This window comes from Oryzias melastigma, linkage group LG4, assembly GCF_002922805.2.
Source record: "Oryzias melastigma strain HK-1 linkage group LG4, ASM292280v2, whole genome shotgun sequence".
Lineage (NCBI taxonomy): Eukaryota > Metazoa > Chordata > Actinopteri > Beloniformes > Adrianichthyidae > Oryzias > Oryzias melastigma.
In genome coordinates, this window is record NC_050515.1 from 16,881,595 (window position 1) to 16,901,021 (window position 19,427).

Here is a 19,427-nt window from a genome sequence, read left to right on the forward strand (position 1 = left end):
AGGTAAATGCTTTTTTTTTTTTTTACTCATAACCTTCTCCTTTAATATATTTTGTTTCATTTAGTTTGGTTTGAAATGTAAAAAAACATTGAACTGAAAAAGTTTGTTGCCGTCAGCCATAATCACTCCGATTATGATTATGCCATTTTTAACTTAAAATATGTCGTTTTCTAGGACAGCTTCTGCAGTGGCAGGAGTTCTTCAGAAATTCACCTCTGACTTGTGGGCATGACTGTCAGCACGGAAGTAAGCCTCCCCTAATTTCCCATCATTCTTTTGTTTACACTCTCTCCCGCTAGCTTACACCGCATCGCAACATTAACAGTGCAACAAAATTGGCAAGGAATATCCGAACTATTGAGCCAGCTCGGACAAGGAAAACTACGAACAACGCTATTGTCTACAAGGGGATAGGCTACTTCAAAACAGAGGGAGCAAGACACTCTTGGCTTGCCGTAGTAGCTTCTACGTCACACTTCACACATGCATTATCGGAGGTAATGCAATTTTTCTAGTTTATATTAACTTTGTTTATGTCCCCAATCATGAAAACCTTCCACAAGAACATGTAAAAACACAAAAGAGTTGAGTTTTACGGAGGAATTCGGTGAACTACCAATTTTAAAATAATGAAATTGTTGATTATAATTACTTAGTAATAAGACAAACTTATGTTACATACTCCTTGTTTAGGTATTTCTATTAAGAGTTTTTCGTTGTTGTTTACTGTTATTAAGTAGAAATTAACCATAATTGTTTTAATGTTTTTATTGTTGTGATAACCGCCTGGCTTTAGAATAATCTGCTGAAACGCAGATGTTCTTAATTTCCTCCCAAAGCGGAAATAATTCAGATTTATTGTAGTTTTCACGCCGCAGTCAGAGCAGGAGATGTGTGAACTTTGAACCGGGGAAATATTCCAAATATCTGTGCTGCAAACACACGGAGAGGTGAGGCGCTAGAGAGGAGGAGAGGCAGGAGAGGGAGGAGAGGAGGTGGTGCAGTCGAGCACACAGTCAGGAGAGTTCGGAGGCGGCAGAGAGGAGGTGACAGCGGAGAATGGAGAGGAGCACGTCCGCGCGGCGAGCTTTGACCGAGGAGAAGCCTTTCCCTTCTGGAGCGCGCGCGCCGAGAGACACCGGGAGGAATTAGCCGAGGGGGGAAGGAATGGCCGATCCTCTGCGGAGGACTTTATTAGCCAAACTCCGGGGGAAGAAGTCCAAGAAAGGAGCGACGCTCGGCGGTGGATTCGGCTCCGCCGCTGCGGCGAATGGGGGCCACGAAGGTAAAGCAAAAGTTTCCGACGAGGCTAGCGGGGTAGTTTCGCTCGCGGGGCTGGATCTCTCCGCCGAGAGAATGAGCACCTACGAGAACTGCGCTGGAGGACAGACGCAGCTGAGCGGGGGGGTCGCGGTAGTCCCGCAGAGTTGCGCAGCTGAGTTGGCCGCCTCACCGCCGAGCAGCGGGGGCAGGGTTAACAAGGAGCTCCCGGGGGTCACACTTCAAAGTGACCCGCCGTTCGGGGGGGAGGAGGTCAGGAGCCAGCCGGGGTTCCCGCATGTCCCGAGGAAACACTCGGTGTCGTTCCCGCGGCAGTGCAGGGTCGGAGACTCGATCGGCTTTGGGGACAACCCCGTTTCACAAAGAGCGCAGGTACAGGCGGGGGCCCCTCAACCTACAGAGGGTAAGGGGGGACACCCCCCAGTGCAGGTGTTAGCCTTACAGGAACCCAGCAACCAGATTTTGGAGAAAGATGACCCCAACTCCAGAAATATGGAAGTTTTTACCCCAAATCTGGAAAACTGGGGGCCAGCACAAACTTTCTTCCCAACCCAGTTACACATTTATGTGTCTCAGGAGGAGCCTCTGAGGTCCCCTTTAGACAGCGAAGATGAGGATTACTATGACAATGAAATTCTACCCTTTTATGAAACGATGAGACCAAAATTGGATGGTGACAGAGTTGAGGGTTCAGAGCCCGGTCAGGGCAGAGGACAGGTTGAAAGCGCACAGGAAACGGACAGGCTCAGAAACCGGCTGCAGGAGGCCTATTATCTTCTCATCAACGCTATGAATGACATCAATCTGGAAGTCCAGCAGACTAACAGTGGCTTAACTGAGCGGCAAGCCGCCTCCTCCTGCAGCAGCCGCTCCAGAGATAGCCTGTGCTCCAAAAACATTGACAGCGACTCCTGGTCATCAGGAGGCGACCACAGTCCTCAGCAGGTGTCTGACACGGACTCGCTCCTGCTCTGCCTCGCCGGAGCTCTGGAGTCAAGGGCGAGGCTCATCAGTAAGAGTATGACAAACCTATCGTCAACCAAAAGACCTACGTTGTTGCGTTGTGCAAGTGATGGAGCCATCAGGTATCAAAGCGGGCCCTCAGCTTGTGCTCAGGCGCCCGAACTGCAACATGGACATGATGACCAAGAGGCAGCAGAGACAAAAACGGATGATGGCGTCACACAAGCAGGTGAGCTGTCTGAACCTCAAATGCTTTGCAGAGACGACAGCAGCGAGGAGTTACTTGGAGACTGTGGCGAGCAACTCAACGAGAGCAGCGGCTCGGTTAACAGCCTGACAGGGTCCTGCGACAGCAACTGTGAGACCCCGCCTCATCCTGGTCAGGACGGCGATCAGGACTTGGTTCAAGTCCGAGCGCGGGTGTCCGGTTCCGCCAGCAAAGCCCATGGTGTTACGGTAAACAAGATGCAGGAGTGGATGCACAAAGGGCGCCTGCTGTCATCCGAGATGAAACAGCGGATCGAGGGCTCCTCTCTCCCACACCAGGACCGCCTCCGTCCTCAGGCTCACCCCGTCCGCTGCAAACCGGCGCTCCAAGGCGGAAAATCCGTCAAGGCCAAATCGCCCCAACAGCAGCCAGGTAGGGAGGCGATCCGACACGGCCTCGACTCCAGGAGATCCTCTGAAGTCAGAGAGACCTCACGCTTCCTCCTCTCCTCTGATTACCGTCATCCTCCTCCACTCATAGTCAGCTACGTCTGGTGGGGGTCCACCCTACTACACTCCTCCACTTCTGGATGCAAAGCAAAGGGACGAGACCCCTCAGACCTCTTGCTTTCCTTTTAAAACCCTCTTCCCTGGTGGTGGGTTCTGTCCTTTACACTAATATAGGTGCATTTTAACACAAAATTAATCACACATCCGGTTGTAGGTCAGAATACTCACAGTGTACACCAGTAACCACTAACTCACTCGGCTGGTAGCGGGTCACCTGTGGTGTTGGGTTTTGATTATGTTGACATGAGAAATGATTTTCTACTGTTGTGCTTGTTTCAAACAAAGTCTTGTAAACATCTGTATCAAAAAACTACAAGGTGCCTCATTTATAAGCTCTTGCTGATATTGTCCTAGTTTGGCAAATGTAATTTTTATCTGTTTGTTGTGGTATCTCTTAAAATCTAAGATCGAATGTTGTTTTTTTTTCTACCTCAGATAGTCAAATCTTAACGTCCAACTCAATTATCTCTCAACCAGTGGTCATTTCATGATGATTACGCTATTTTGAGCCAATAGTTTTTGCAGAACAGTAGGATTTCATAAGAAATACCCCCCCTGAGTTGTAGCATGGAGCAACCCCGCCCCCCCTTCCTGTCACCCATAACTGAGCTATCAGTTTAAACTATCTCCCACTAGCTTACAGCCCTGCAACAAAAATGGCAAGGAATGTTCAGATGAAGAAAACAAAGACATCCATGGATCTACTCATCTCCAAGTGATTGCATTAGAATGGAGTGTATTTTCTATGTACCAAATACACTCTCTTTTTTCTAACTGCATTGACTCATCTGCCCCAATTCACCGCGATGTGATTAACAAATACTCAGAAATTAAATTTTAAGCTTAATTTTCTTAATATATGTCCTCCATTGTGAGAAAAATGCCACAATAACACGTTAAAAACACCAAAAACACAACAGAGTGGTTCTTTAATATATGCTTTTTTTCTTTTGGTAGCCGTCTGGAAAACGTCATGTTTGTCATTAGTCATGCTGGTTTCAGGAAGGGGTCAGAGGCATCATCAGCTTTTTTTCACAGTGCCATATCTCCTCTTAGCTTCCAAAGTGGTTTTGTATGAGCTTATTTTTTGTTGTTTACCACAGCAAAAAGATGATTCGCTCTGCGTGCAGCCCGTTCCCGCCTGTCAGAGTTCTGCATTGTTAGAAACAGTGTGTGGCTGCTGGCCACAGGGCATCTCTTGTTGACTTCTTGCCACCGTTGGCTTATTTCAGCTCCAACTGCTCAGCTCTTTCCTACGCTGGTTTTTATTTGAAATAAAGTCAGAGCTCTGTAGATATTAGTTTCCATGCAACCCTCAATTTTCCTTCTCATTTTTTCCCTGTTGTGCTTTGCTTTCACTCCTTCCTTCATCCCTGCTGAGCATTTCCACAGCTGTGGCCAGCGGAATCCAAAGCAGTAAAGAAACCACTGCAGTCGTTTTTCAGTGGTAGTGGTGTGTGTGTGTGTGTGTTTGTCTGAGAGTAGGGGAGGGGGCGATTGTGCTGTCATGTCCCCTTCCTCCCCAGTCATTTGCACTTGACAGCCCCATGGTAACATGCATTTTAAAGAGACTTTGGATTGAATTTTTCAGATGCCATCCCTGTTGTTTAGCTTGTTTGTCTTGTGTCACTTAATTCCACACCATGACTGAACAAAATGAAGAGTGATTAAGTATTTATTAAGGTCAACCTTGGGCTTATCTTACCACTGCTGGCCCCTCAGTATCATACAAATAGCTATTTGAAATAAAAGGCTCTCAAAGGCTTTTGTGAATTGCTCGGTTTGGGTTAATCGCCCTTTAGTTTTGTGGACTTTTCCCTAATTCAAGTATATATTTATGTACTCCTAAGTTTTTTGAAAGTATGGGCTCTTTGTCCTTGGTTATATTTTGGAAGATACACTGTAATTCAAAGTCATTGAAGAACATGTCAAGCTTAAGTAGACTGGAGCTAACTTGTTTCTGTCCTGACTTGTCCTTTAAATCGACTATAAACCCTCTATTTTTGATAAGGCAAATTGGGAATGAGTGAAATAAAAACCAGGCCACGGTTTAAAGAAAGCTAGAGGATCTATTTATGCTTTGCTACAATTAGGAGTTAGTTGTTATATGCTAACTTAGTTTAAGTTGACATTGCTTAGATAGATTTATGTCTGCTTAGATTAACATGGTTTGGCTTGGCTTAGCCCTGGTTTTTCCCAGACTTCTGGGAAATGTCTAGGGCACTTGAATTTGAAATTGTGTATTTAAACAACACTAATGGACAACATAGTGCACTATGTAGTGAATGCTGAATACATTTGGACATAGCCAATATTTTTGGTATCTTAGATTAAATTGACAGATCTTACTTACTGTATCTATATGTGGTTTGGGCAAGCAAAGTTTAGTTTAAGTTAGCTTAGCTTTACTAAATGCACGCTGTTATAGTTTACCTTGACTAATCTGAACTAATTGTATTACTTCCTATTTTGCATTGACTTGGGGAAATTAGGCTGAAAATATTAAATAGTAGTTAACTATGACTTAGCTTTATGGCTTGTTTTCTGGCCACAAACACATTTAAAACAGTTTACACACAGTATAATATGTATTGTATTAACATTTTGGTTAATATTTCTATTCTACTTGTTATGGGTTTTTTGTGTTAAATGTTTTAATAAGGAACATATAAAATAAATATTTCTTCTCAAAAACATAAGTAAATTAAAGTTTTAGCATGTGAACGTAAGAAGTTCAAGAATTAGGATTTTGTGAGGTTTTGACATAATCATTGCCTTTTGTTCCATTCATTGACTGTATACAAGAGAACTGGACATAGTAGGTTTGATGTCTCCCATCGGAAACGCCTTTCAGATGCCACTTTTCTACAATATGGACTTTGCCGTGCTGGAACCAGACGACTTTAATAAATAGTGATCGGTCAGAGTTGGACTAAGTCAATATTTCTATGGCAACCACTCTCGCTAATCAGGTTTGAGCTTGTTGGGAGTCCACACCCCTTCTACTGAAAGCGGGCTTGGGAGAGTCTGTCAATCAAACGTTTTAAACGTTCGAGATGGGGGCCAGCGCGCATCACATACTTTTATTGAGGCATCCGATTGGCCAGTTTATAAGTTGAATAACTTGCGATAAAAAAAAGAAAAAAAAAAAAATAGAAGTCCATGAGCTTCTCACATACAGTCCAAGGTTAGCAAGCTTCTTGCTAAAATCTGAATTAGAATAATAATTTTCCTTTGAATAACTCTAATCTCATTAACTATTAAATTAAATGAAAATGATATCCTACATGTAATAAAATTCCTTTCTATTTGAACCCTGTAGTGCAGTAATGTATGCAATAATAGGTCTTGTTTGTACAGATATTTCAGGCTTTACATGCAAATGCAGGTGAAATGAAATCCCCCTGAACCATTGTCGATTCTTGTCTGAAGGTTTTGGTATCATGTTTCTGCATTGTGCCAACAAAATAAGAACCCAAAGATGTGCAGTGGCATATCTCTGGTGTCTTTTTTTGTTTTTATTTGGTATTTTGAACATTTACAGCATGACTTAAGGAGGAGGTACAGTGATTTGTCTTGTCTTGTGTTTTGTGCGTGGACAGATTTATGAAGGATGCTTGCTCTAAACACGGATCAGGTGATGGAGGACAAAGCTGAGGCATCAGGTTCACGTTAGATTGGTTTACAGCATATGAGTCATGATGACAAATCCTTGTTTGGTACTGATCATTGCTCAGCAGCATCAGCTTTTTAGAGTACTTTCCTACATGTCCATGTGTCTTTTTGTTTTCTATTCTGCTTTTCGAATGGTCTAGGAGGGTCCTAAAAACTCTAAAAAGTAGAGAAAATTTTCGATTTGAAGCCAACAAACTGTTGGTAGCATTTCAAGCAGCTGTGCCAGGACGCATCAGCGGGACGCAAGTGTTGACATGTGATGTAACCCCAAGCGATCCCAGCTCTGTCCCGGTGTAAAAAGAAAAATCGACACAGAGAATCCACATTAGCATATGAATGTGTGTCAACAGGAATGTATGGCATATAGCAAAAGATTCCCTCCGTAGGGGCTCAGCAGCTCTGTATACACAACAAAGTTTTGTCTCTTGGAAAAAGAAAACTAGCTGGTGTGTATGTGTGTGTTTGGGTCTTATTATAAAGGAGTCTGTAAAGAAAAGGGAATTCAGGAAAGAAATTAAAGTCCTCTGGGAAAGTGGATCAAGTGCTTTGTCTTAGTGGAGGAAAAGATTTAGCCACTCACAAGGTTTAGACATGTAAATAATTGGTCGTACTATCAGACTCACATGGCACAGGTCCACACAGGCCCATGCAACTCTGTCCTTGATAACCTTAGAAAGTATAACATTCTTCACTGTGTCTGCATGATCTCTGCCTTTCTATGAGCTTCATCACAAAGAGCCATCTGTTAGCTTCAGGTTAGGGATGTGAAACGCCTCAGCATCAAGTGGAAGTTTTTCTCCCTTTTTTTTGGTCAGCATCATGTTTACATTCCCAAAAAATGTGATGGTGAAACTTATCAGCGTGCTTTTTTGATTGCTAGGTCCTAATCTTTCTGCATGAGCATACATGCCACAGGAAACACCAACGTAACGTACCTTGAATTGTCAGGCAATCTGTCCTTTTTTTGTTCTTTTATGAAGGGAATTTTTGTTAGCATTTATGTTTACATTTTTACCAACCTTAACAGAAAATGACCAAAATAATTTAAAAATAAGCTAACTGAGATTTGATTTAAACTTTTTCTGACCTTTACTTCAAAATAAAAGCCTGCTGCTCTGGGAAATATCAATCTTAGTGTCATTTTAGCACCTTATTAGCATTTTTTAAGTAAAAGTTGGCAATATAAAATCATTGTTTTTTTTCGGCAGTGTTCTTGATGTTGAATGTTAGCTATCATCAGTGAAGCTGCATCTATCAAATAAAGGATAAGTGTACTTTGAAAAAGGCTGTACTGCACTGTTTGTATAATTTAGATTTTGATGCGGTTATCTGAGTACATTTTTTGCCAAACTGCATTGAAAATTACTGTTTTGAACCACGGAAGTAAAAAAAAAAAAAAAAAAATGTTTTTTCTGAACATTTTAGACAAGTTTGACTTTTTTTAACGTCAAATTTTTTACATCTGTTTCATTTTGCTTTTCTGTTTTAAATATATTTTTTTAAACTTTATTAGAAAAACAGCCCAAGACATTCCACTTTCTAAAAGTCCCGCAGAGCAAACACCTTAAGTTTAGACTTTATAAAAAAAACCACACACACAGATGTGCTGCTATAAAAAGCCAAGAGGAGCAACCACTTTACAGCTTTTAAAAAACAGTTAATGTCTCAAAGATTCTGCTCAACGTTACTACATATTAATAAATGTCTTTGTTTGAAAAGCTGTTGCTCCCGCAAAGAAGTGTGACAGTGGAAGGTGGTGTAAATCTGCGGTCTGGAATGCTGTTCGTGTCAGAACACGCTTCCCTTTTCCAGTTAAAAAAGACCCCTTGGAGGAGACAAGCATTCCGGCAACAGCTCCACGCGCTACCATCGCTTCTGTCTTTTCTTTTTTTCTGTACTGGAGAAGTTTGGTTTTTAGTGGGTATTACTTCCTAAAATGATGATGAAGTTTAAAAAAAACGTGCTGGTATATCCAGTATAATTATTTTGTAATGGCTCAAACTGAATGTTCAGGTGCTGTTTCAAGTTTCTTGTTAGCTATAGAGGCAGAAACAAAAAAGAAAAATCACACTGGCCTCCGAAAAGTGACAGAATCGTAACAAGCATCTTGTCAAGAGAAAGGGAGTTTCAAAATCAAATCTAGGTCTTCACTGATGTTTAAGGAACAACTGTTGGTTCATTAAGATCAAGACGGTTTTAAAAGTTGTGGGAAGTCAATGAAACTTTTCTCTGTTTTTGTATCAGTCCTGTTGGACTTTTCTGGATTACTCAACACACAAAAGAATCAGCATGTGAATTAAACACCCCTTTCAGGATGTCTAGCAGCAAAGTAACTTTTGTCCAAAATGTAAGAAATTATCCCCCGAAACTACAACTTTCTCAGCAGTCTGGCATGCTTCAAAAATGTATTTCCTCCTAGCGCTGAGAGCTTGTCATTATCGCATGCGGAGGGGTTCGCCCGAAAGCTGGCGAGGATCAAAACAGTCTTTTATTCCAGCTTGCTGTACAAGTTGGAGCAGGACCCTGCCCTCAGCAGCGCGAGTTCCCTGTCACAAACACGCATACGACTACTCTGGGCAACTCAACAAGACCTTGTGTGAGTGTGTGTTTAGGTATTTGACTGAAAAGCTGTTGACACACTTATCCAGGCTGGAACTCCTTTATCCATGTCTTCAGGGCTTTGAAATGACCAAGTATCTACATTATTCCGTCTTTATGTTCTCAGTAGTTTCCTGCTTTGTTTTCTTCCTAAAGCAGTTCAGTGAGACCTCTGTGAAAGAAGTCTCTAAAAGTGTGTGGCTCAATTTCATTGCTTTAGATAACACAACAAAAAGGCACCATGATTGTAGTTTTCTGATACAGAAGTTCTCTACAACTTCAAGGTCAAACATAACGTCCTGTAATTCAGTTTTCCTCACCGATCACTTTAATGACATTATCTCAACAATGATTTGCAGATCCTTTTGTGTTTTATTGTCTCCTGGTTAAACTGCTGAAACACCGGCTGTCTGCTTCTTCGTCGTTCTTTCAGCTTTCATTGAGAATGCCCAAATGGCGCACACCAACGGCCGATCCACCAGCGAGCTCTCGCCGTGGAGGCCGCAGCAAATCAGCATCACTGTCTCCAAGAAGCGCAACTGGCTGCAGCAGAGCTACCAGGCTAAGAACTTCTGCACCCGAGAGGATCTGCATGGGATGCTGGGAGTTGAGGAGGAGGGCAGCCAGGGTTCTCATCAGCCACCACCTCCCCCTAGTCCCTCCCCGGACGGTCTGAGATCCTCAGCGGTAGCCCCGCCCCGGCCAGTCCGCCTGCAGCTACCTCAGGTTGGAAACTTTGGTCATTGTGATAAAAAACAGTCAAGTCTTATAGTTAAAACAGATGTTCTCTTGTCACAAAACACTGTATTGTTTACGTGTGACCAAAGTTTTGCTTTTCTTGGTTTAGATGGGCGACGGTCAGAAAAAGGGGTCCCCTCAGAGTCGGAGCGTGGACTCAGCAGAAGAAAACGATGCAGACGATGAGGGGGAGATCTGGTACAACCCCATACCCGAAGACGACGAACCTGACGTCTCCCACCGACCCTCGGTGCGAGTGCTGCTCCCGCAGGACCCCCACAGGAAGCTAAGCAGAGCGGGGGATGCGGTTCAGGGTGGGAGAAGCCTGGAGGGACACAGTGGAAGTGTGCCAGAGGCCCGCGTGGAAGATTCGAGTCAGGGGAATGCTGCACATTCCACACAGGCTCCACATCTGCACAGACAGATGCTTGTGTGCAAACCTCAGGAGGAGGGAGGGGCTTCTGCAAGCAGACCAACAGGTAAGGGACAACAAGCAAAAAGACAACCTTGTTTTTGTTGACAGCAGGCTTCTCTGCTTATATGAGATGAGGATTGATGTCTGACTTTTGTGGTTTTGGAAGCTCTCAAACTTCCCAACCAAGAATTTGCAAACTTGGACACCTATAGCTGTAAAGCACCCCCAAAGTACCATAAAAGTGAAAGGAACTTGTGCAACGGAACAGAGATCAGGTAGCTTTTAGAGATCCGGATAATCCGTGAGAACGTTGATCACGCAACATAAAAACAAACGGCTGTGTTTTGTATTGTCGTGCTGGTTTTGGTGCAGTCAGACATCCATCACACCTTCGCCGTCATACTCCGGCACATCAGCGTTCCTCATTAGTTAAACTCAGACAGACATTAGACTGCAGGAATTCTGAGCTGACATTCCTGAGAGCAAACAGTATCCATCAACTTTTGACTGCGAACAAAAGGCTGGGATTTTTTTTTTTTAAATAACAGGGTTCTTTATCATTGGTTGAACCTTAAATTGAGTTGTTTATGGTTCAGTTATTAACTCACGATCCAACATTTTTTTTTTTTTTACAACACATTTTTTTGATTACTAAATCATTTTTTGCCTTATTTGTGATTAAAATTGAACAGTGTTGGAACTTTCATAGCAAGAATGTTCAGAGCCCCTAAAGGGACAACGAAGTAAAAATAATAAAAGTGAAGTTAAAAAAAACATTCCCTAAAATTTTATTCTGGTTACAATCTGGTGCACACCAGATTTTTTTTTCACTTCAATTTTTTTTTTACTTTTATGTTCCTTTAGGGGCTCAAAATAATGAGATTTTTTTATATTTAGAAAACAAAAGATTATGTTGTCTAATATAAAATCAAGAATATAATGAATAATTATTAAAAATGTAAAAAAAAACATTCATTTAATTAGATTTAACAAGCAGCTTTTAGGCTTCTTTCATTAAAATTCCATAAGTACCAGTAGATAGATTTATATCCATGCCTTGGTAACATCATTTGTGTATATTTTTCTCTATGCCCTGTCTTATTTACTTGGTTTTATTTACAGATTTTTCCATGTTTTTACAGTCTGTTTTGTGGCAGCTTTGTTTGCTTCATCTTGGGTTGAGTCCACAACCACGACTCTTTGGTATGGCTCAAAGCCCGCTTGAATAGTCTGGTTAATACTTGACCTCTCAAGCTCACAGAGACTGTTGTACAGCAGGAATGACGGCTTAAAAAGGAAGTTGGAAATAACTTCCCTTCACAAATGCTTCAGCCACTGACTCAAAGTTTGTCAAAACCCTAGATTTTTGAAGCAATTTATGTGTCAAGGAGTCGCCTTACCCTCAGAATAAACTTTTCCTTGACATGCTTCTTTTAACTTTTCTACCTTCATTGACTGGCTTTAAACTCCCAGGTCCTGACAGGTCGTAACATGTGGTTCAATGAAAACACCCGTCCTGAAAGACTTTCCTTGTGGGATTAGGATTAAACCAGCCCTGAAAGAGTCTCAGTGTACCGGCCCAGAAAGGCTCTAATCGGGCTATTTCAGTTCTGTTACTCGTTGTTCCTTTTAAGAAGTTACAGACGCATTTCGCAGTCTCTGTGTCGTTACAGTCTTTCATGCTTCGTAAGCAGATGAGTGGATAGAATTGGCGGGGTGTTCAGCAAATTACCTGCAGAGGAAATCTATCCTCTGAGTTCTTTAGAGCCGTGTATCTGTTTCAGAAGCCATCGGTTTGTTTACTTGTTTACCTCTGTACACAAGGGCTTGCAGCAGCAGTCGAAAGCAGCTCTGTGATCTCATTATTTTACTCATTTCTGCACCATTTTTTTTCTACTCCGGAACTGTCTCCCTCCCGGACGTATGTTGATTTAGCCATTGACTTCTGTGGGTTTGGTGACGCCATCCCACACTTCACAGGAACAAAAAAGAGCAGCGCGCCCGGCGTCTTGTCACCAACACTCATTACTGGTCGTTTGTGGATATAGTGGTTCCTTTTGCTCCACCTCCATGGGAGTCGCTAACCGCTTCTACCTCCACAGCTTCCTGTGTGACAGCGAACAGTTTGCTTTGGAGTGACACTGCTCTTTAAACTAAAGGGGGGAGGGTGTCCTGCAGTATCCAGTCCTTTGATTACAAGATCAAACCATGTCTTTGTACAACATCAAAGCACGAAAGAAAATCGTTTACATCAAGATGGTGGAATAGTTTTCATTGCTGGTTTGTAGATTTAAGCAATGAATACACTTTTTTATGATCAATAAGCCAGTAATATCAATTATTAATTGAAAGATTTCAAGCAATATTATTTAACTTTATACTAAAATTGGAACTTTTATTATCAAATCATTTATGCTGGAAAGCCTTTTATCCAACAGGAATACATGAATGGAAAATCGAATAAAGAATTTTATAATTATGTATCACATCTTGGAGAAAAAAATCCTTTTAAATAAAAAAATAAAGTTTAATTTTTTTAGGTTACAGTGCCAAAAAATAAAGATATTTCTGTCAAACTTAGCACATATTTCAAGGTTTTAACCAGAAAAGCAAACAAAGATGCTGTATAGCCTTTTACCAAGTGTTTGTGGTCTTTATGTATGAAGTGATGAAAGAAAGATGGAAGCAAAAAAGCTATTCACATCTTCTTTTCTTAAATTCAGTCACTATTACAAAAGAAAAAAAGTTAAACACAAAAGTTTTAAATATCCCCTTTGCTTTTTTTTTGTTTGTTTTTCTAAAGTAAAATAATCTGGGGGAAAAAAATAATCTCTAAACTACTGCCCAGTTATGTAAATTTGGCCACAAATTTCCCTTAAATCCCCCTGAAACATGTTTTTACCATATGAGAAAACATCCAGAAACTCCCACTCTTCATTCCAATAGAAGTTCCGGCTGTTTTAAACTGCAAACTCACAATATTGCAAACTCAATAGTATGAATTTGAGAACAAATCAACACAAAAAAGTTAAAAAATTCTTACAAAAGAAAGGATTAATCTAATTTAATGTTAATTTTTCATACCAGCTTAATATGCAACTATAAAAGGTATTTTACCATGAATAATAGGAGTCAGACGGCAGAAAATTATCTTTTTATATTTGCTCTTTCTGCATCAGCACATCAATTGAAGATAACAGCAAATATAAACAGTAAGTCTTACTAACATCAAAACCCCTTTTTATCATTGTTGTGCATCTATCTATAATGTTCCAAACATTTCTTTTTGGATTTAAGTGTGTTTGTGCATTGTTTAAATGTTATTTGCAGTAAGTTCCACAATTCTTTTCTTAAGCCCATGCAACCAAATAGAGGACAAGAGGCTAATACTTTTAAGATGTTGTAGATACTCAAGAAAAATACCTTCATTCTGACACTTTATGCCAGTTTTAGAAAAATTAATTGAACTTTGGAAGAAATATTAAAAATCCACGAAGTAAGCAATTCTATGTTTTGCAGTTATTCTAGATGTTTCAAGGCTGTAATATCCTTCACTACACTACACACTAGAATTTTTTAGACAGACATTAATATTTTCACACGTTTCTCTTATTTAAACAGTTTAAACCTTCTTCACAGAAAAATTAGTCCACTGTCATAGAATGAAACCAAAGATTTGCTCACAACTGAAGGTTTATGTAAATTTGGCAAACTGAGCCCTCTCTGTACAGGAAACACCGCACGGGGGAGATTGATTGGCCATGGTCTACAGCCATTTAGGATGCAGAACACAATGCACTGTTAAAAAAAAAAAGCATCCGTGGTTCGTGGAATCCTTTCAGCATCCGTAGATAACCTGCCAGCCCCCCGCCTTTGGGAAGCGCTTCTTTGACTTGATGCTCTCTGTTATAATTACCCATTTTTATGGTCACTTCTCTGACTCTATATTCAGAATGAACCCATACAGACCCCACCTCAATTGCAGCACAAAACAAAATTTGACAGAGCTCTCGTTGATTGAGCATGAATAAGAGCGTCTGCTGAATTAATGGCGGTGTGTGTACATGTAGACGACACTGACTATAGTTGGCCTTCTGTCCGGCTGGCTGCTTCTTTTTCCTTCACCGGATACACTCCAGACTCCTCGTGTGCTGCCTATTGACTGACTTTTTGTCCATCTGAATGCTCTATTTGTATGGACAATAATGATTGATGGACTTTTCTTGGGGGGTGGGGGTGTTGATCTCAGCACTGCGTTCCCAATCTCTTGTTCCCTTGAGAGCCTGTTTGGGGGTATAAGACTTGGCCTGCACTCAAAATGGGATCAAAGCTATTTTGGAAATAGGGAGGGGGGGTTGTTGTGGTCGCACTGGTAGAGGCATTTGAGAACTAGCTCTGGGGTGATAAAGTTACAGAGTGAGAACCTAATCTTGGCTGTTGACTGCATGGCTGGCTCCAGAGGAAGTCAACAACTCTGAGTAGCACTTCCAAACCAGAGCAGATTCCACAGCTCATCACTAGAAGTGAAGTTCAGGTCACGCTGTTTTTCTCTTGACCTCTTCCCCGGAACAGCAGAAGAAAAATACCTACTGTTATCGTTTTAATGTGTGAAGAATTTTACTGGCTGGAAATAGAACATAATGTTTTCACACCACAAGTAGACATAAACAAAGCAGTTTAGAGACTTAATATAGTAGATTTATTGTTATTTTTATTCATTGTAGCTTGAAAATAAAGCTTTAAAATAAAAGGATGAGCAATGATCATCTCTTTCTATTGTGAATTATAAAAAGTAGTTTGGATAAGTCAAAGTAAAACATAATATGGTAAATAGAATAATGTGGAAAAATCCCATTGAAAACCTGTTTAACCTTATCTGTTTATCTACCCAGAACTTAGACTCTTGGATATGTTGACATTTATACATTTTGCCATTAAGTCCAAAACACTTCAATGGTCACTGCTAAACACGCATTCTTTAGCACGCTGGACTGCCGCTACCCAATACTAGCTCATGTCCGCCACCTACAGTTGGAAGAGGCTTTGGTGTGAAATGTCAAAGTGGTGCAAATCTCACATATCTTGCTCCGGGCTTTTTTGTTCACAGCTCTGTTCCGATAAATGAAAGACTTTGTGTCATACAATTCCGGCTGGGCACAAACCACAATTATTCATTTGTCCTCCATGATCAATTTTCAAATGGTTTGCACTTCAGTGAATGCATCACTACTTAAGCCAAGTCCCTGATTGGTCAAAGCTAAAAATGTTCATAGATCTTCATAATTGTGAGTTTTGAATGCAGTAAACACAAATTTACACACATTTACATAGACTTTTTATAGAAAGTGGTCTCTTGAAGGCCAAGGGGTGTGGACGTAGCTTTAGAGACCAAAGGTGAGAAACGATTAGCAGGAATTTCATTGCTACAAAGTGGCTCCATACCATTGTTGGGGATGTAGTGAAGTTCCATTGTATATGCAATATATGCATGACTTTTTGTTGCTTTGCTGGACTAAATCTGCTACTAAATTATTCCTTACAGTCCGAACTTAGTGTGATCTTAGCTTTAAGGTTCATCAAACATGTTTATAAATGTATTACCTCATGATTCCCAAACTTGTAGTCTTTTTGGTTAGATCAATATGTGATTAGATCACCTGGTTTCTAGTAGAAACCATGTTACTAGAAAAGTCCATTTATAGGTTTAACATGTGCACAGTTAGCAGCTTTCCACACCATTAGTACATCACAGCACCACTGATCATCCATTGACTCCTCTCAATAAAGAGTCTAGTGGTGTGTCAACCACCATAGTGCTCCATGTCACTCAGATAAAAATTGTTTTTGGTGTTTTTAACATGTTGGCATCTGGCTTAAAACTGTACGGCTGGAGGCTTGAGTATTGTTAAGTTGGGGATGTGAGGAGCTGTAAGCTAGCGGGAGAGCGTGTAAACAGATGGGAAGACGGAAGCAGGGTTGCTGGTTGCACAGGTGAATTTTATTAAACTCCTGCCACTCTACAGAAACTATGTCCTTGAAAACACAAGTTTATGATTTGGGCTAAAAACTGCATAATCATCATTCAAAGACCACTGGGAACGCTTTGAAAATAGATCAAAAGATGACGGAAGTGGGACTTTGACAAAAATCTACCTGTAAAACCAGTTCTCTGACCCCCCTATCCTGGTTATTGAAACCAGGTTGGTGGTTTATATAACATTTTAAAAAGTTGGTTACCTGAGAATGTTACTGTAACCACGTTACTTAAGCACACACAAACACTGTGTCATCTTAACAAATCCAAATCAGCATAACTGTGCAAAGGACCTGGAGTTTGCATTGTCTGTTGCATTCTATTTGTGACTTCATGGTCTTTTACTCAGTTGCACCCTCTCAGTTTAATAAGAATATTTGTCTACAACCACACAGCTTTGTCCAGCTGCTAATGATGGAAGTAACTGCTTCTCTCTTCATGACCTGCTTTTGAATTCCCATGACGAGTTTGCTGGATGAGAATTGGTTCCATCAGATTATATAAATTAGTCAATTTTATTTGGTGATGGTGACAATTGATTTTTTGTGTGTTTTTTTTTTAGCTCTGCAAATCTAGTCCACGTAGATTTTTAATTCCAGTAAATGTAAATAGTTCTCCAGCTAGACTACAACCAGCATAGCAGCCGCTCTTCCGGCTGAGTTGCAGCAAAGCCGAAATGCCAGCAGCAGTAGGTGAGGAGCGTGAGGAGTGCTTTGGCACGGCGCCACGTTGTGCAAGCGAGAAGGCCCGCATGCTTAGATATATTAGCAGGGGTTTTGTAGTCTTTGTAATGAAACGGCTGGACTCTGCAGCTCCTTCCACCACGGACTGATTCAGAGCCAAGAGGAGAGGAAGCTGCTCGCCGTCGAGTCCCGAGTCACAGGGCGAAGAAACACCCGGACAAACAGGCCATTTACACCTTTATTTGCACTCTGCGTGTTTGTCAGCGCGCCCCTGTCTTTGGAGTTTTTTTTTGCATTCGCACACATGCTTGGCTGGCACGCTCGTATGCAGGCGTTCAAGTGAGTACAAGTGGTTTTACGGGGGCAATCAGGAACAGCAGATCATTGTCTCCCTCTAAGGCTTATCAGAGTTTGCTCAGCCTGGTTTTCTCACACACATTTTTACATTCTTGTCGACTCAGCGCCTAATATCTGTTTAATTGGATGACAGCTCAGATTACCTGATTATTATTTATATGGTGGGGCTGACTAAAGAGCTAATTTGTTGCTTGATAGAGGATGGCAGAAACAAATATTTGAGAAGTGTCAATTCACAAACACACACACACACACTCTCAGTCTGCACCTGTTTGGTGCCAGCGCTGAGAAAAGCCAGCGTAATAAATTCCTGTCCTTTGTAAGGAGTTGTCAGTGGCTGGGTGCCTGAGGGGCACGGCGGGGTCAGCGGGGGTGAGGGCGGGCGTAGCTTAGTCTTTATGAACGTAGATTTACACGCACTCTCGCTTTTGTGTTACAGTAATACAGGGCAGAGCATGTTGAAGTGTTGGGAGAGAGTGTGTGTGTGAGGAGGGGGACACAGTTACCAGGCTCAGGTGTCACCCGGTGGAATGTGGACCTTTTGGCCTTTCGACCCCAGAACACGGCCCTGGAGGGCCGCGTGTCAAACCGTCGCCCCTGAACCTCAATCCGGGAGGTTTCGCATTACTCAGCTCGCTGTTGCCACAAGGCCAAAGGCTACATGCGATCCCGCGTTGTGTGTCTTCACGAGGGTGTGGAGCCACAGTCATTAACATTGCAGTGGTCATTAACTTAGAGGCAGGTCTGCCTCGGGGAGGGGGGTGATGGGATGTTGCCCCAGTTGCATAAATCGGATAAGTGTGACAACCACAGAAGCAGAAAAGAGCACATCTCACTTTCATGAGTCACTCAAGACCAAATGTCTCCTCTCACTGTGGTGTCAGCGATGATCAATGCTCTTCATTTAAGTTGAGCGGCATCAGTGTTTGAGTTTTTATAAAGCTTTTGTTTTGAAAAACTTTATTTATAATGTCTAATATCAAGTCATATGAAAACACTGCTGCTGCTGCATTAGATCATGCTCTTTTTGAAGGTTTATTTCATTTTCAGATCATAGATAAAATAGAAACAGATGAAATAGAAACAGAGAGGGTGTAAACAGAGAGCTTTCAGTTATGGGTGACTGGGGTTGGGGGTGAGGTTGCTCTGCCCCAAACTAAAAGTCGAATGCCTGATGAACTACTGCCGCTCTGCAGACACTATGTCCTAGAAAATAACACAAGTTTTTTTTTTTTTTAATTTGGCTAAAAACTGCACAGTCATATTTGAAAGAGCACTCAGAACACTTTTACAATAAATAAATAATGACTGGAGAAAGGTAAAAAATGTTTTGGCTGCTATAAAATGTTTTTATGGAATCAAATAGACCTGCTTTTATTATGTTTACTTTGCTAATGTTAAATATTTTGCATATTTATTTTTGCTAAAGAGAAATATTTGTTTTTTTGCTATAACAGTATAAGAATACCTGAAAAATATTTTCATTTAAATTCTAACGGTTTTAAAAATTTCTGCTTTTTAGAATTCTAAAATTATCTCTGTTACTCTTAATATTTATTTTACACTATTAAATGTTTCATGAATCTCAACACAGTTAATTTTTACAGGCCCTTCTTGTTTTGACATTTTGTATTTTACAGAAAGGTTTAGATTTTTCCATTTTTTTATCTAACTTTTTTACATTTTTTACTTTTTTACATTAAAGCAAGCTCTTCAATGAGCAATTCATGACCTTGAGGTTAAAAAAAAGTCCACACTGGTTTTTATTTTGATGGATTTTACGTTTTAAAACCACTCAAAACATGTCATGCTGTTTGGTAAATTAGCGCCTTGACAGCCCTCCACCTATTTTCTCACTTTCCAGAGCGCCGCTGTGTCTATTACTGGCAGGAAACCATGACAGGGA

At 41.2% G+C, this 19,427-nt stretch overlaps 1 protein-coding gene across 2 annotated transcripts in view; it reads left to right on the top strand.

Annotated features, from left to right (window-relative positions):
- Positions 1-964: 964 nt before the first annotated feature.
- The window catches only part of syde2 (synapse defective 1, Rho GTPase, homolog 2 (C. elegans)), a 46,422-nt gene continuing 27,959 nt past the window's right edge, over positions 965-19,427 (top strand). Inside the window, exons 1-3 of one of the 2 annotated variants that reach the window (XM_024278788.2) lie at positions 965-2,884; positions 9,728-10,020; positions 10,142-10,511. In XM_024278788.2, coding sequence (XP_024134556.1) covers positions 1,168-2,884; positions 9,728-10,020; positions 10,142-10,511 — 2,380 coding nt within the window. In that variant the 5' untranslated portion in view covers positions 965-1,167. The remainder of the gene's footprint in view (positions 2,885-9,727; positions 10,021-10,141; positions 10,512-19,427) is intronic. The other variant, XM_024278789.2, reaches the window with a different exon arrangement.